This window comes from Vipera ursinii (assembly GCF_947247035.1).
Source record: "Vipera ursinii genome assembly, chromosome: 2".
Taxonomy (NCBI): domain Eukaryota; kingdom Metazoa; phylum Chordata; class Lepidosauria; order Squamata; family Viperidae; genus Vipera; species Vipera ursinii.
Genome location: NC_139513.1, coordinates 116,498,552 through 116,514,110, shown reverse-complemented (window position 1 = coordinate 116,514,110; position 15,559 = coordinate 116,498,552). Strand labels below are relative to the sequence as shown.

Below are 15,559 nucleotides of genomic sequence, written 5' to 3'. Positions count from 1 at the left end.
AGGCACACTTTTGGTACCCTCCAGTTGTTCTGAATCTTGGCTAGTGTGACCAATGTAGTCTCTACACAGACACACCAAGGTAAGAAGGCTTACCAACAACCATGATGTTGAACTCAAAGCCTTGTTTCATGGCTTTCCTTCGCATCTGTTCGAGGATGGCATCAATCCCAACGTAGGCAAAGTCGGCAGCTGGCTTCTCTGTCCTTGCTGGTGCAGCTTGCTTGAGGCCAACATCTCGAGTGGCATCCATCACACTGCTGGGATAATTGGGAATGGTCTCTGAGCCTGTTAGTGAAAAACCAGGCAGCCAATCAATAGAATATATTTACTCATCTATTAGTGATGCACATAAATAATTAAAATATCTTCATAGGTATAGGTGGAAAGGAAAGGAAAATCTATTTTAAAGGACAGTGCTTGTGTGAAAAAAAGAGATGCATTTGTGTACAATACTTAGCTTTGTATAAAAGGTGGGATATAAATTTAACAAATGGGATAACCACCAAAAAAAAATCTCTTTTCAATCTCTTTTCTCATTCTTTCCTCTTCGTATAGGATTTTATCTTGCTTTATCTTGTAGCATGTTACAGCTTTTTTTTCTTCCTGTGTTTTATCTCTGGGTATTTACGTCTTTTATTGAGGATAGTTTGTAATCTGTTTGGCTTGGTACCATGTTAAATGCTAAGTTATCAAAAGCATTTTAAAATGTGAATTGATAGAAACCCAGGATTTTCAGGTCCTGAATGTGCCTTCTGATTCCAGATTTATAACATGGTGTGGTGGTAATACTGTTAGATCAAAAAATGAGGGAGGGAGGAGGCAAATGCCAAAATTCCTCTCAAAGACTGCTGAAATAATTATATTTTCAGTCATGGGGGAGGGGGGCTTGTAACCTATCTATTGACTAAGAAATCTGGAAAGCATAGGAATAGTTTGCTATCTGAAAATCACACTGCAGGTACTAAGCTTTTGACACAGAGGGAGGTTAGTTGAGATCCTAGTTGCCCAGTTCCTGATGCTTCACCTCTATCCAGTTTCCCACTTCGCAGACTTCAAATTAATCCTCATACTGCTGAACAATGCGAAGCTATATTTTGACTTGAACCTTGCCAAATAGTTTGGGATTCTCTGGCAATGCTGGGGGTGAATCCTACTGTAGTTAAGCTTAGTTCTATCTTGGGTCTCTGTAGCCCCTGTGCTACAGAGGGATGAGCATGCTCCCCCAAGTTTAAAACATAACAGAGACAAAGCCTGAAAAAAAAATTCCATTTTTTTCTTTCTCTTTCTGTATGTACATAAGAAACGTTATCTACACATCATTGTAAAATTAAAGGCCTCTCACTACAAAATGACATGGTATTTTCAGGTTTTTAAAAAGTTTGCAAGTTGTCATGGATTCAGCTAACATCCTTAGTTCTTTTCCCCTCTGTTGGCAAGGCCTCTTTGTCATGATCTCATCTTATTCCTTGATACAAGGATTTGTCTATTCAATAAAAGCTTTGGAAGACTTGGCTCCTGCATTATCTTAAACAGAGTCATCCATTACAGCCACTGGAGACATGAGAAATCTTTAAGCCAATAGCATGAATTTAGCACCCAAGGTTCCAGAATAAACTGAGGGTAAAAGCAATAAATGGCTGCATGGACATCATGCCAGAATCCTCCATTAGGAAGAAGAAATATATCACTGTTGTTAATCACAGTAAGAATGCCAATACATTTACAAAATGCTTCATAACCACCCCATCAAAAGAACATAATCGTAAGGATACTCAAAATTTTCACATCTGATAACTCTTTCTCCCTTACCAGTGTGATATGGCTCAAAGTCCTGATACACTACAGATACAGTCACTCTTTAACCTTGGTGATGAGACTATATTGAATTGTTGTCACAAACTAAGAAATTGTATTAGCTCTTCATCATTGGCTTCTGTAACTTCTACTGTGTTTCTCCGAAAATAAGACCGGTCTTATTTATTTATTTTTCATCCAAAATAGGCAGCAAGTCTTACTTTTGGGGGATGTCTTATTTTTTTCCTGACACCTGCCTCGCCTCGTGGTGATGACACCTACAGCGCCATCCAGCAGGATCCTGTGTGGCCACTGGCCCACCTCTGGGACTGTTTGCGGCTGCTCGCGGCAGAAGGCCGCATAGCCTGCAGTGCCGGGCTGCTGCCATAAGGTGAAGCAGATGGGAGACAGGGTGGAACTGCCCCAAGCGCTCCATAGGTGCCCAAACACTTTTTCCCCAGACAGAGACTGGAACCTTCATCTGCTTGCAAATGGGGCAGTTGGAAACCAAGGCATTCACTCCATTTCCAACCACCCCATGTCCAAACAGACGAAGCTTCCAGTCGCTGTCATTTCTCCGTCCGGGCAAAAAGTTTTGAGCTCAGTTTCCAAGCGCCCATAGGCGCCGAAGCACTTTTCACCCGGATAGAGAAATGACAGAGACTGGAACCTTTGTCTGCTTGCAAATGGGGCGGTTGGAAACGGAGCAAATCCCTGAAGGATGAAAGTTCCATCTACCTCTGGGCAAAAAGAGCACGGCACATCTGGATCACCTGCCTCCCCCCCTCACCTCTGGACTTATACGCACTGCTCCAAGGGGATGGTGGACTGCAGCTGCTGCCAGATACCATCGGCCCCTGCACACTTGCTGCCACTTGTGCTGGCCACCCCCACCCCCAGGCTTATTTTTGGGCTAGGGCTTATATTAGGTACACCCCCCAAAAATCAGGCTAGGGCTTATTTTCCGGGTGGATCTTATTTTCGGGGAAACACAGTAGTGGCATAGTTAATCCAGGCTAGAAGTAGTAGTATTGGTCTCAGATTCAGAAACTTTGTGAAGCCATGTAGGATCAGATCAAAAATCTGTTGGAAACGTGAGAGCTGTCCTGTGAATTTCAATTTTAATAACTTGATGTACAAATATGAACTTTCTAATCTATCCAGTATCTCTCGATCTGGTTCATTCAATGAAATTGAATGACACGTTTTTTAAACCTTACACCGGTTTCTGAGACAGGGAAGGTCACATCTGCAAGCATCAGTCTGCCACAGGGATCTTTGTTGGTGGCCATCAGGCTCCCTGCGCCTTTTTACCAAGTTTGCCTTAAATCAAAATAATTAATAGAAAGGCAGCATTTGCAAACACCTACTTTAATCATTTGGACCCCTCTGGAAGGGTAAAGAACATTCCAGGGGCTACTTTGTGTTCTGGCAAACGGGTATTTTATGCTTATGATGGCAGCCATTTTCAGAGCATCCAACATTTCAGATGCGCTTCTTGCCCTAATCTTATCTTTCTCGTTAGCCCTCAAATGTTTTTTCTCATCTGGAAATTGCTCCAGCAACTGGATCCCTTAATTAAATCAGTTAAAGACCTAATAATTGAATACACAAACTCTGTAAAATCTTTTTTAGTATTAGTCTGGTTAAATGATTCATGCATGTGTCTTTTTTATTCTACTCTCCTTATATAATCTGGTTTGGTCCACAAACCTGGCCATCTCCCAAGCTCCTTCCTAAGTCCAGATAATTTCTGAACAAATTAAAAAGCATAGGTTCCAGTCTAGATCCCAGGGAACTCTACATTTACATCTGTCTATAATGAGAACCATTCTTTTATCTCTATTCCTTGCTAGTTGCTGGTAGGTGTCTTCATGAACCTCTTGAATAAACACTCACGTATGATATGAAAAGACAAGGGGGAAGTACTATGTATTCACATAACTTTTTATTTTTATCTATGCCTTTTCAGAACCTGATTGCAGAGAACACAAGAATAATGATTTCTACTGAAAGTTCCAGGAAAAACTAGGCCAAAACAAATGTAGGCCATTTAGGCCAAAACTAAACCATATTTTAAAAACATGGCATCCATTCAAACCTGCTTAAATTTCCCAATTTCCTCTTGGGAAGTCAGCTATGCAGGTAACTATCCAGAAAAGTCATCAACAAGAAGTAAAACATAAAAATTTGAAACAGATTTAGAAAATGATGTTAACCACCATCCAACATTGACACCGAGAAGACAACAGGGACATCCCATGTATCTGGTTGCCACAATGTGGGACATATGGAACATTTATGGACTAATGACGCAAAAATCACTTTCTCAGAATTAAACTCTGAATGTAATATCCCATGTCAGTAAAAACTTAGCCCAGAGGTCCCCAACCTTTTGGGCACCAGGGACTGGTTCTGTGGAGAGAGGTTTTTCTAAGGATCGGAGGGGGTGTGTGTTGTGTGCTGTCTGCATCTCGCGGATGGGGCTTTGCTTGTTTGTGCGGACTGGCTGCTGGCATGGCACGGCCTGGGACCGGTCCACTGATCGGGGGTTGGGGACCCCTTCCTTAGCAGACCAAGAAAGCTCCTAAATCACAAGTAACATTTCTCTGTCCGCTGGCTCAATGTATCTTTGTAACAGACAGGATTCTCTTGCTGAACTCGCATCCAGTAAGAAAGTATTGAGGAGAGTGTTTTTATATGACCTGTTGAGAACTGTCTTACACTACATTTTATAGAACAACTACTATGTAGAGCAGGGGTCTCCTCAGCTGGCTGAGCAATTCTGGGAGTTGAAATCCACAAGACTTAAAGTTGCCAAGGTTGGGGACCTCTGATGTAGATGAAACTCTTGAGTCTCAAGAGCCTTGATCATAGAATATCCACATAGTATATCTGGAAGGAGGAATTATTCTTAACTTGCTATACGAAAGAAATTCTGGGAAGGAAAAAAATGTAGAGGTGTACTCATTCATATGAACAAAGCACTGCTTGTAGGCCTGTAACCCAGGCATAGGATTAATTCGAAATTTTGACTTAGGATACTGTAAAAGGAATATTATCAATCCCAGCAGAAACGCATATCTTTCCTTCTCTCCGTCACCACACGTTAACACATTTGAGACATGAGCAGCAGAAATTGCTGTTCAGGGAAAAGACTCGTCATTCCAGCTGGCTAAGAAGGAAACATTCCATCAGAAAGCAAAAGGGCAAGCAAGAAAACCTTTGCATATCCTGGCTCTAAAACTTTGAGTCTTCTTTGGATTCATTATCAAACTATAGAAAAAGATTTTAATGAAATTACATTAGCCTTTGCCACGCTATCTTTGTTCACCAGTTTGTGATGGAAGAAATTGTCACTGGAGACATCTTTAAATTATTAAAAAAAATAATACATATAAGTAGATGACTCCCCATCTCAATTGATTATCAGTTCCCATGCACTTGCCCCGAGAGGAAATTCTACCCCATCTGGGTGTATTTCTGCAAGCAGCAAATATGTGTTTAATAGTGAAGCCTGGCTGGAAGCTATTTGTTATAGAGTGAGGTGTTTGCTTAAAAAAAGAATAGTTCTGCAAAAAGTGAAGAAAATTAAATCCTTCTACTGTTCTCAGCTGATGGTAGAATTTCCATCTCCACTCCCAAGTCCCATGACAGGAACTCATTACTAATTAGCAGCAGCCTCCAACTTAGAACAGGAAGTCCCTGTGGGAATTTTCTGAGTCTCTCCCACTCGCCCCAATTTTATAAGGAGTGTATATACCGCACATCCTTAGTCTCACCCTTCCTGTAGGATTGGAGAGCCCTGTTCAGCTAAGATGTGCGAGCGTGAGAAAAATGAGAACCAGGGAGAAAGGCACTCTGTGCAACAATCATGTGAGGGAGAGATAATGCAGATGCAGAGCAAATAGTGGCCTCTTCCACATGTTTTCTCTCAAATTTGTGGGACCTGATTGGATGTTGGAAAATTAACTAAAGAAACACTGCAAACACTGTTTGAAATGCCTTCCCTGGAACTATGGGGAAGGGCAATTTCCCGTTATCAGGAGTTTCTGCTCATCCCATCTCCTGGGACTTACATCTCCAACTGTAGCCAAATGTAATAATAGCTTGCTCCTACCCTGCCCCACCTTTCTCAGCTGCTCCAAGGAGCAATTTTGCCCCTTCTTTCAATCAGGTTTCTGGGAACTTTTATTCTCTTACTATTAAAAGCAAACAATTGTCAGGAAACAATTTCGGAGAACAGAATACCAACTGGTTGTTAGTTTCCTATATCCATTGGTCAGCTAGAGGGAACACTGACCAGGCTTCATGGGAGGATGAAACATACGTGCTGGTGAAAAATGGGGGGGAGGGTTTTTTCCCCCTATCAAAACTAAGTTGCCCATTGGATTGGTGAAACTGTAGAGGGCACAAGTTGCAATGCAGCAAAGTCACAAACTGAATCAGAGACTGACTGCAAGAGCATTTGTTTAAAGAAAATGTAGTGTGAATATGTGTATGTGTGAATTTATATATGCAGGGAAATCCGCAGGGCCCAGTGTTTCATCAAAGTGATAAAAGCAAGGTTGTTCCCCGACAATGCACAGTATAGTCCTTCTGTATGTGCACACAACATCACAATATATATACACACTAAAGAGGTGGAGCTTGCCTTATACTGGCACAAGAGAGTACTGCTTTCTCCTACCTAGCCTGTCCTGCTGATGCCTCTCTGTGAATGTATAGGAGAAAGGGTCTCTGATTAGTACCGTTAACACCACAACAATAGTTTGAGTCAGTCATCACAATATAAATTGAGTCAGCAAAATGCGAAAGATCTGTCAGGTAAAAGACCAGGCCCATATGTGACAGTTCAATTAACTGATTTATTTCAAAAAGCTACGTAGAGGAATCTTCCCAACTAATGGGTCAGAACCTAGTGAGAATTAGATAAGGGTGAACAGCACTCAAGGGGGACTTAGTTCACTTGCGGCTACATAGAGATTCTAGGCTGATCCCCCTTTTCACTCCACCCCCAGAGTCTGCCATTCCCTCTCCTATACCTTCTTTTGCATTCATTTGTCTTCAACCTAATTACAGCTTATGTATTCATTAAACCTATATAGCTGCTCATCTCATAAACAGTGACAAAAAGATAAACAAAACGAACTGAAAACTAAGCAGGGACTGGGGAAAAAACTAAACAAAGCCACTTATATACCTGCTCGGGCCTTCACCTCAAAGGCTAAAGACATACAGTGTGTCAAAGATCATACAAGAAAGAAAAGACTCCTTCAGACTGAACTTGACTTGGAGACTTCAGGAACAATCTAATTAATCTTCTGACAACAGCTAAAATCAGGCTAAGTATTGCTAGCTTCAAAAGTGTTCCTTTCAACCCATAATAATTAGTGCACCAGCTAATTATTCTACTGAAAAAGCAAACCACAGCATACCAATTAAATAAGCTGAAACAAATTTGCCGATTACATCCCAAGCCCACAACTGTTCCCATTTATCACAGCGGCCTATTTAAAAATTAAGCGGGGAACACTGCAGCAAACCAAACTACCGTATTTCCCTGACCCCGTGAATCTGTATTTTAAATGTTCTATATACGGAATGAAACATACCTTTCCCTCTTCAACCTAAAGAAAATTCTTCCAAACCTGAAAGAAAATAGGAAGAACAACAGGGCCTGCCCACATAATGCAATTCTTTTCCCTACTTCCATGTTCTGACCATTGTTCTCTGAGAAAGTGAAACCAAGTAGGATCAGCGAGAGTGCATTTAGTAAAGATTTTTTCCTAAATATCAAGCAGCCAAATTTAGTAAAATAATAGGTCTGTATTTAGGAACTACCGTATTTCCCGGCATATAAGACGACTGGGCGTATAAGATGACCCCCTACATTTCCTGTTAAATTATAGGGTTTGGGCTATACTCGCCGTATAAGACTACCCCTCTTCCAACGCACACTAAATAAAAATTTAAAAAAATCAGATTTGATTTTAATATGGTAATTTTAATTCAAATGCTTATGACATGCAGGTGCTTAGTAGGAAAACTGTCACTTATAAACATAAGGCTGTTTGTCATCAAAGATGTAAACATAAAACAGTGCAAGTGGATTAAACAATAATAATAATAGTAATAGTAATAATAATAATAATAATAATAATAATAAGAATAAGAAGAAGAAGAAGAAGAAGAAGAAGAAGAAGAAGAAGAAGAAGAAGAAGAAGAAGAAGAAGAAGAAGAAGAAGAAGAAGTAGTAGTAGTAGTTGGAGGGGACCTTGGAGGTCATCTAGTCCAACCCCCTGCTAAGGCAGGAAACCCTATAAACCCTGTAAAAAATCACAGACTGCAGCTTCTTCTCCAATTGGTCCCGCTTTCCCTGCGCAGACTAAATGGGAGATCCACTCCAGGTTTTCCAGCCAGCCCTGTCTCTAAATTTTCAGCACCCGGCGTATAAGACGACCCCTGACTTTTGAGAAGATTTTCATGGGTTAAAAAGTAGTCTTATACGCCAGAAAATACAGTACACCCCAAAGCACCTTTACAGATATTCTACCTGAGAACCTATTCCTAACAGTTGAAATTAACCATGGCAGGAGTTTTGTAAGAATGAGCAGATCTTTTTATTTGATTTGAAATGGGTTGTTTGGAATGGGCAGGAGGACAAATAAAACACAAACTTCAAACCAGCATGGCATTTCTCTAGGACCAAGTAACTAGAGTGAGGCGTCCTTGGTGCTCTCTGAGCTTGCTTGTTTTCTTACAGATGTTTCATTACCCTAACGAGGTAACATCATCAGTGCTAGTAGTATGGAGAGCAGTTTGCTGTCAGTTTATATTCTAGTGACTTGCCCTGTCAACGTTGATGGGAGTGGGTCATAGAAATTCTTTGGTTGGGCTGTTTACTGTTGGCTTTTTTTGGCAGTTTCTTGATTGGGGTGTTGTTTATTTGATTGTTGGTCTGATGTTAATCTTGGAATTAATCTATGCTGATCTGGGTGATGATTTCTGGTGGAGAGATACTTCCCTCTTTTGGTTTCCTTTTTGGCAGATTGCTTGTCTCTTTTGCATAGTCTATAGATGTTGTTAATGTCTATGTGTCTACTGTGTCAGAGTGCCAGGCTTCTAGAAATTCCCTGACATTTTTGGATTAACTACTGTGTTTCTCCGAAAACAAGACCTTCCCCCAAAATGAGACCTAGCTTGATTTTTGGGGGTGCGCCTAATATAAGCCCTACCTCCAAAATAAGCCCTCATTAAGACCCCACCCACCCGCCTCTTCCTTTTCACTCCCCTTCTGAGCTAGACTGCTGGCACTTTCCAGTCCCCTGGCCCCCTTCGCAGCTCTGTCCACACAGTCACCAAAATGGCAGGCCGAGCCCCGAAGGGTTGGGGAAGGTGCTGAAGTGAGCAGGCATCCTGTCTGCATCCATGCCAGCTGTCCCTTCCCTGCCAGAGCCGGAATGCCACTGCATTTCAGTAGATGCCAGCCTTCCTTCTGGCGGGCCTGGGCAGCTGCTGGAGAGAGATGGCCCCATTTCAGCGCCTGGTGCTCTTGGGAGGTTTGCCTTGCCATCTGCTTTCAAGCCCTATCGCATTTCTCCACCACCGCAGAGCTGGAGAGCTTGCCGCACCACTGCCCAGATACCCTCACTTCCCTCAAGCATTTCTTTGCTAACCTGATTTCCAGCTCCGTCGCATTTCTCCATTGCATTTCTCTGCCGCTGTGTGCAAGGAAACAAAAGAAATTTGTGGGAGTAAAAAAAAAAGTTCAATCGGACATTCCAACTTCTGACAAAAAAATAATAATAATCTCATGAAGTTAGAAGGTCTGATTTTTTATTTTTTTTTAGTCCCACAAACATTGCCCAGCACGCAGCAATGGAGAAACATGATGGAGAAATGTGACAGCGCTGGAAATCAGGTTAGTGAAGAAATGCTTGGGGGAAGCGAGGGCATCTGTGTGATGGTGCGGCAAGCTCCCCAGCTCCGTGGTGGCAGAGAAATGCAACAGAGTTGGAAAGGAGGTGGCACGTGGGGCAGATAGGGGGTATCTGCCAAGCCTCGTGGTAGTGGCACCGGTGCATGAAACATGTGATGCAATATCTTGCCACAAGCAAGCAAAAGCAGGTGCGGAAGAAGTGGGGTGGCAGCCATGTGGATCACTGCTGCGAGGCGAGGCAGGTGTGTGTGTGTGTGTGTGTGTGAGCCCCCCCTCCAAAATAAGACCTAATGCTGCTTTTGGAAGCAATACACACACACATTTTATATATATATAAAACACTGGGTCTTATTTTTGAGGAAACATCTACCATGTGGAAACCTCCTCCTGGCAGTTGTGGAACTTGGGGAAAGATACAGTTACTTTAGTCATCTGAAGCGAGGTGCTGCTTTAACATTCTTGCACATTCTGAAGCACCTCTTTGACAATCAATTCCAAATAAGAACTCTGGTTCTAAGCAAAACTAGCAAGGTTAGACAATCAGAAATAATTAAAGTTCACAGCAAGTTCAGACAGGCTTTTAGTCAAATGAGCACAAAGATGGGCCAGAGGAAGGGAAGACCCTGGTCTCCTTGCAGAAGGGTAGACACTACTGTGGAAAAGAGAAGTGACCATGGTTATTGCAGAACATGTTCAATCAGATCCAAAGTCGTCATGCAACTTTTTCATCTTCACCCCTTTAACAGACATCTGTGGTAAAGGAAAACAAAGTGGAAGTGATAGGAAAGCATAACTCTCTGCACTCTTCCCCCCCACCTTCATTAAAATCATAGGATGAGACAAGATGAGCAATAACATTTTATCTGCTTACAAACCTAATATTTACACTCTCAGAATTCAGTCCACGTACGATAGGATTGGAGGAGGAGAGAATCTTCTTCGTCTACGACACTTTGAGTGACAAGAGAACAAAGAGAGGAAATAAGTATCTGGATATCTATAAGAATGCCTGATGGATGCAGAATGTAACTGCCTGATGTGTACTGGTGGTGGAGAGCTCTTGTTAAGTGTTCTTCCCCCAGGAAGATATGACGGGAGAAAACTCGGAGATGATCATTCCTTGGCAGGGTTCCCTTCCTTTGCAGCCAGCTATCACCAGAAATAAGAACTGCATCCTAACTACTAACATCCAGAGAATAGTTAAAAACTTGGCTCTTTAACCAGACATAGGGAGATAAAGGATGTAACCAGTAGACATCTGGGATGCGTCAATGCCATTTATTACAGTTTATGAAAATAATGTTTGTGACTGAACTGTAATTTAAATTGCCTGACATAATTTTGCTTGTTCCATGCTATATAATTTGTTTTATTAATTACTGTAAGCTGCTTAGATTTGCTCAGCTGAAGTGATCTAAAAGTGGAAGGAACAGAAACCGCTAACCTGGCTATAATATATGACAATAAAAACTAAATTATATATCCATTTGTTAAAGACCTAGGACTCAGATCTGCAGTCTGGCTAGAGGCTTCTTCGCTCAAGAGACTGTATTTGTGAGTGACAACTCATTTCACTCACAAAGAGTATTAGACACATGTTTTGCAATATTCTGTGTGAATACAAATGGCTGATAAAATAGACACACACAGTGGAAAAAACGATTACAATGTTGAAGCAGTTAGAGTTTAAAAAGAGAACAGGTGGGTGCAGTCCTTCGAGTTTTGCCTCACAGGGAAGCGATCCAAGCTAAGCCAGAGAAAGATTCAAAACCGTGGTTGAAATCTCTAGAAAGAAAGAATTGGATTGGACCCAGAAGGAAGGAGAGTATGAAACCTTGGCTGGGAACGTTACTAAATGGGAAGGTTACTACTCTCTCTACTTCACAAGAATAAAGTACTGCTCTACTTCAGCAGTACTCTCTACTGCTCCAAGAATGAAGGAAGGACATATAGGAAGAAGATTTACTAAGCAAACAACATTATTGTAACTAAAGAAAAGTCACCATTTTCTTTAATATGAAAAGATGGTACACTTCCATCACCCTGGTTCAGGCCTCTGCTCCAGAAGGTAACAATCTCACCATTTCAGAAACATAATATGCTGTGCTGAAATTATTAATACTAAGGATGCTGGCCTAGCTTTCCATAATGCAAACACACCCAGTTACGTTTATACATGAGGAGCCATGAACAGTTGGATCTCAGAATCTTCTTTTGGTCAAGAGTAGACAACTATGATTTCATTAATATAAGAGGTTTGGGACAGATAAATGTACTTCAGTTGTTGAAATGCTTTACACAGGGCACCTGCTAACCTCACAGCGGAATCAAAAATAGAATTTACAAACCCTGAATTTTACCTGTTTACCATCAAAAAGAAAAGACAGAGAAAAAGCAAGATGGGGGAAAATTTCAAAGGAGGACTCCTTGCCCTTATTAGAACTGTACCAGCAGAAGTGCTGATCCACTAGTGTTCCTATTTTTAGTCATCACAGAGGCCCTTCTCTTTTTCTCTGCCAAGTACACAGACAGCTCATTCATTCCATGGTAAACAATATGGAGCATCTAAGCAAGCCTTCAACCATAGGGGTCAGGGATTGGGAAACAAAGGATCTTCTTATGGTGCTGGGGAAATTAATTATACAGACAAGGCAAGGACAAAAGAGATGGAGCATAAGTACTCCCCTCTTGGATCTCATGTGTAACTTGATGGGTTTTGTGTGCACATGTGACAGAAAAGCATTGAATACTTACATCTGGGCTTTTGCCACTGGAAAAAAAATGTAGATCAGCATTCATCCCATGGTTTAATGATCCAAATTAATATACACTGTGCTGTCCTTTATTATAAAATAATAAAATAGGCAAGCTTGCTTGAACTCTCCATTTTGACAATCCCTTTGTTTCACTCATCAACTTCCTATTGCATGGCTGGAAATAACTCTCACTGCCCCAAGTTCCACCAGAAATTGGCCAGAGGGCAAGTTCTTTTCCTCTAGACATCATTTCATTCCTCTATGGCCTGGAGCAGGGGTAGGAAACCTTGGCTCTTTTGTGACTCATGGACTTCAATTCCCAGAAGTCCTGAGCCAGCCAGGAATTCTGGGAGTTGAAGTCCACAAATCATAAAAGAGCCAAGGTTGCCTACCTCTGGCCTGGGGTGATGGCTGTGGTAACTGGGATAGAAATGGGAAATTGCTAAACTTCAAGTTAGAAAACAACAATGGTGCAATGGATAAATACTGAACCAACAACTCCCAATTCTATAAACCGTGAACTCAGCCAGACACTCTGACTTCTATAACAAAGAAAACATCAAGGTTAAAAAGATAACAGTTCAAACTAAACACCGAATACCATTGCTACAACAATGGAAAGTCTTGCACACTTTTTAAGCTCCCTGAAAAGAGAACTGTTGCTACTAATAATAAAAGTTACAGAAAGGAACAGACAAGTTCCATAAGGAATTTCCACTTATTTGTCTATAGATTATCAAACTTCAACATCAGATTACAGTACCATTGTATCAGTAAATTTGTTCTTTTAAAATCAAACTATATAAACATACCTCTGCTGGCAGTAGAACAGAACACAATCTTTTCACAACCTGCTCAGCAAAGACCACCTGTAACACCTTGATTGGTATCAAGTAGTATCAGGTAAAACACTCCCAAAAAATGTGACACTTTGAAATCTTCTAGAAAAGATCTAACAACCTGTCCTAATCTAGAAGGGTCAAATAAGACTTTACACTTCTCCATTATTTTAGAATATGAACCTTTTTTATCATTTTATTCCCCTATCATAACAAATTTTGAAAATAGCAAAATTGGAACAGATGTTGTATATCCAACAATAAGAAGTAGCTAAGGATGTAGTATTGAACTGCATCCCTGGCTTCTTACTGATTAATAACATCCACCATATTATTCTGAAATAAATTGGGATCTGGGATCACACTGGTTTCATTGGGTTTACTTATACATTGGTAATAATGCCACCATTAATCTTAGGTCTAATCAGGCTTATTAAACATTGCCCAATGTTGATATTGATTGCAAGGATATTTCCCAAAACTGATGAGTTAAAGAAGCAAACTGTGATAGATATCCTAGTGTTGAATGCATAAAATCCAGATATTACTGTGAAATATTTCCATTCTCAGATGAATATCTTTAAGCCTTCTTGAAGTCTGGTCAGAACATAAATCAAATAAGTAAATGTATAAATAAATGAGTTGCGGGCACAACTCATCTGGCAATATAAATCTTCTGACACTAATAAAGCTGGAAATAATCTTAGATGATATACTAGAAAATAAGGTCAGTAATTTTTTTTAATACTTACAAAATTAGATCAAACATTTATTTTTTCTCAGCAATCTTTTAGGAAGTTCAAGGTGTAGCCTGATATCCTATCTGCATTCGATGAGTTAAAATTCTGCTGTTCCTTATTCCATCCATATAAATAGTCCAAACACCAAAATTTAAATATCAGGTTCTCTCCTGCTTTTGTTACTATCTTATTTCAGTGAAGACTATGGAGAATTTGAAAGCCTGAAAAATCTTGTTGGGCTCGTAAATAAAAACCCGGTCCTTCATTCAAAAAGTAACTATTTCAAACATTCTTAGAAACTTTGGTTTATATAGTATTTCAAGAAAACCTTGATTTGGTATATTATTTTTACACATATCCTGATCTTCAGTCTACCTCAGTCTATTTTAATCAGGGTTTTAATTGCACAGGGTTAGTTTAATCTTTTTTAAATTGGTTTTAACTTTTGTATTGCTGGTTTTTTAACTCCCTGTAAACCGCCCTGAGTCCTCAGGGAAAGGGCGGTATATAAATGTAATAAAATAAATAAATAAATACCTGCTCAGATGTTTACTTGGAAATCTTAATAAATAGGGTCTCCAATTTCTACCATTAGTGAATGCCATATGGTCAAGATGAGATGTGGACACTAAATTCAGGCACCCCACTAACGAAAACTAGGTTACACCAAATGAGTTGGGTCAGTTCGCAATAGCTAAGTGCTGTCTTACCCTTTGTATATTCAGAATTAGCATTCCTTCTCCACGATGAACTGCTGTTAAGTTGTCTTATTTCCCATGCCCACCCGGTGCTCTATTTTGCACTCATTAAAAATTTGGGTCAGCTCAGTTGTTTGTTTTCCTTTCCATCATTTTGTTGCCAAGAGTCACGGCTTATTTTTCTCATAGAACGCTCAGAACGGAGTTCCGGCACCTTTTTTGGATGGAACCTTGTAGGGTAGGCAAGGCGGGTTGTATGACATGTGTGAGTTCCGGCACCTTTTTCTTTTACAAAAAAAGCACTGCCAAGAGTTATGGCATTACAAGCTTGTCATTTTTAAACAAGTTATATCTTATTTTCTCAAACAATAAGGGATCACAAACACAGCCAATATAAAATTCACTGCCACTGTGCTGTAAACCAGGCTGGAAATCCAACTTCTATCTGGCTGTTGGCACTGTTGCAACAAGAAACTTTTAGATGAGTTACAACCCTTTTTATGATTTAACAGAATTTTATCCACTGCAATGGGCATTAAAATTTTTAATCTCCTTAATCTTGGTGAAAAATCCTCCACTCAAAGCCAAAAGTGAGACTTGCCTATAAGCAGCTGGTTTCACTTCTTTCCAAACTTGGTTTAGGTCAAGCAGGAAAATAGGAGCTAATAAGTCAACTTTTATTTTATTCGTATTTGACGAGGCAATCCAATAGGTTCTTGCTTGGACAACATCAACACAAAATAGCTACCATTCAAAAGTCTCCTGTCCTATCACCAGTTACAACAAGCTA

General features: G+C 40.4%; 1 protein-coding gene across 5 annotated transcripts in view; it reads right to left on the bottom strand.

The window, feature by feature from the left end:
- SEPTIN9 (septin 9) overlaps window positions 1–15,559 on the bottom strand; it is a 276,740-nt gene that overhangs the window by 28,504 nt on the left and 232,677 nt on the right. For all 5 annotated transcript variants that reach the window (XR_014491173.1, XM_083352364.1, XM_083352366.1 and 2 more), the window contains one exon: window positions 94–285. Coding sequence is in view for 4 of the 5 variants with exons in the window: in XM_083352364.1 (XP_083208490.1) it covers window positions 94–285 (192 nt within the window). In the remaining variant the exon portion in view is untranslated. The remainder of the gene's footprint in view (window positions 1–93; window positions 286–15,559) is intronic.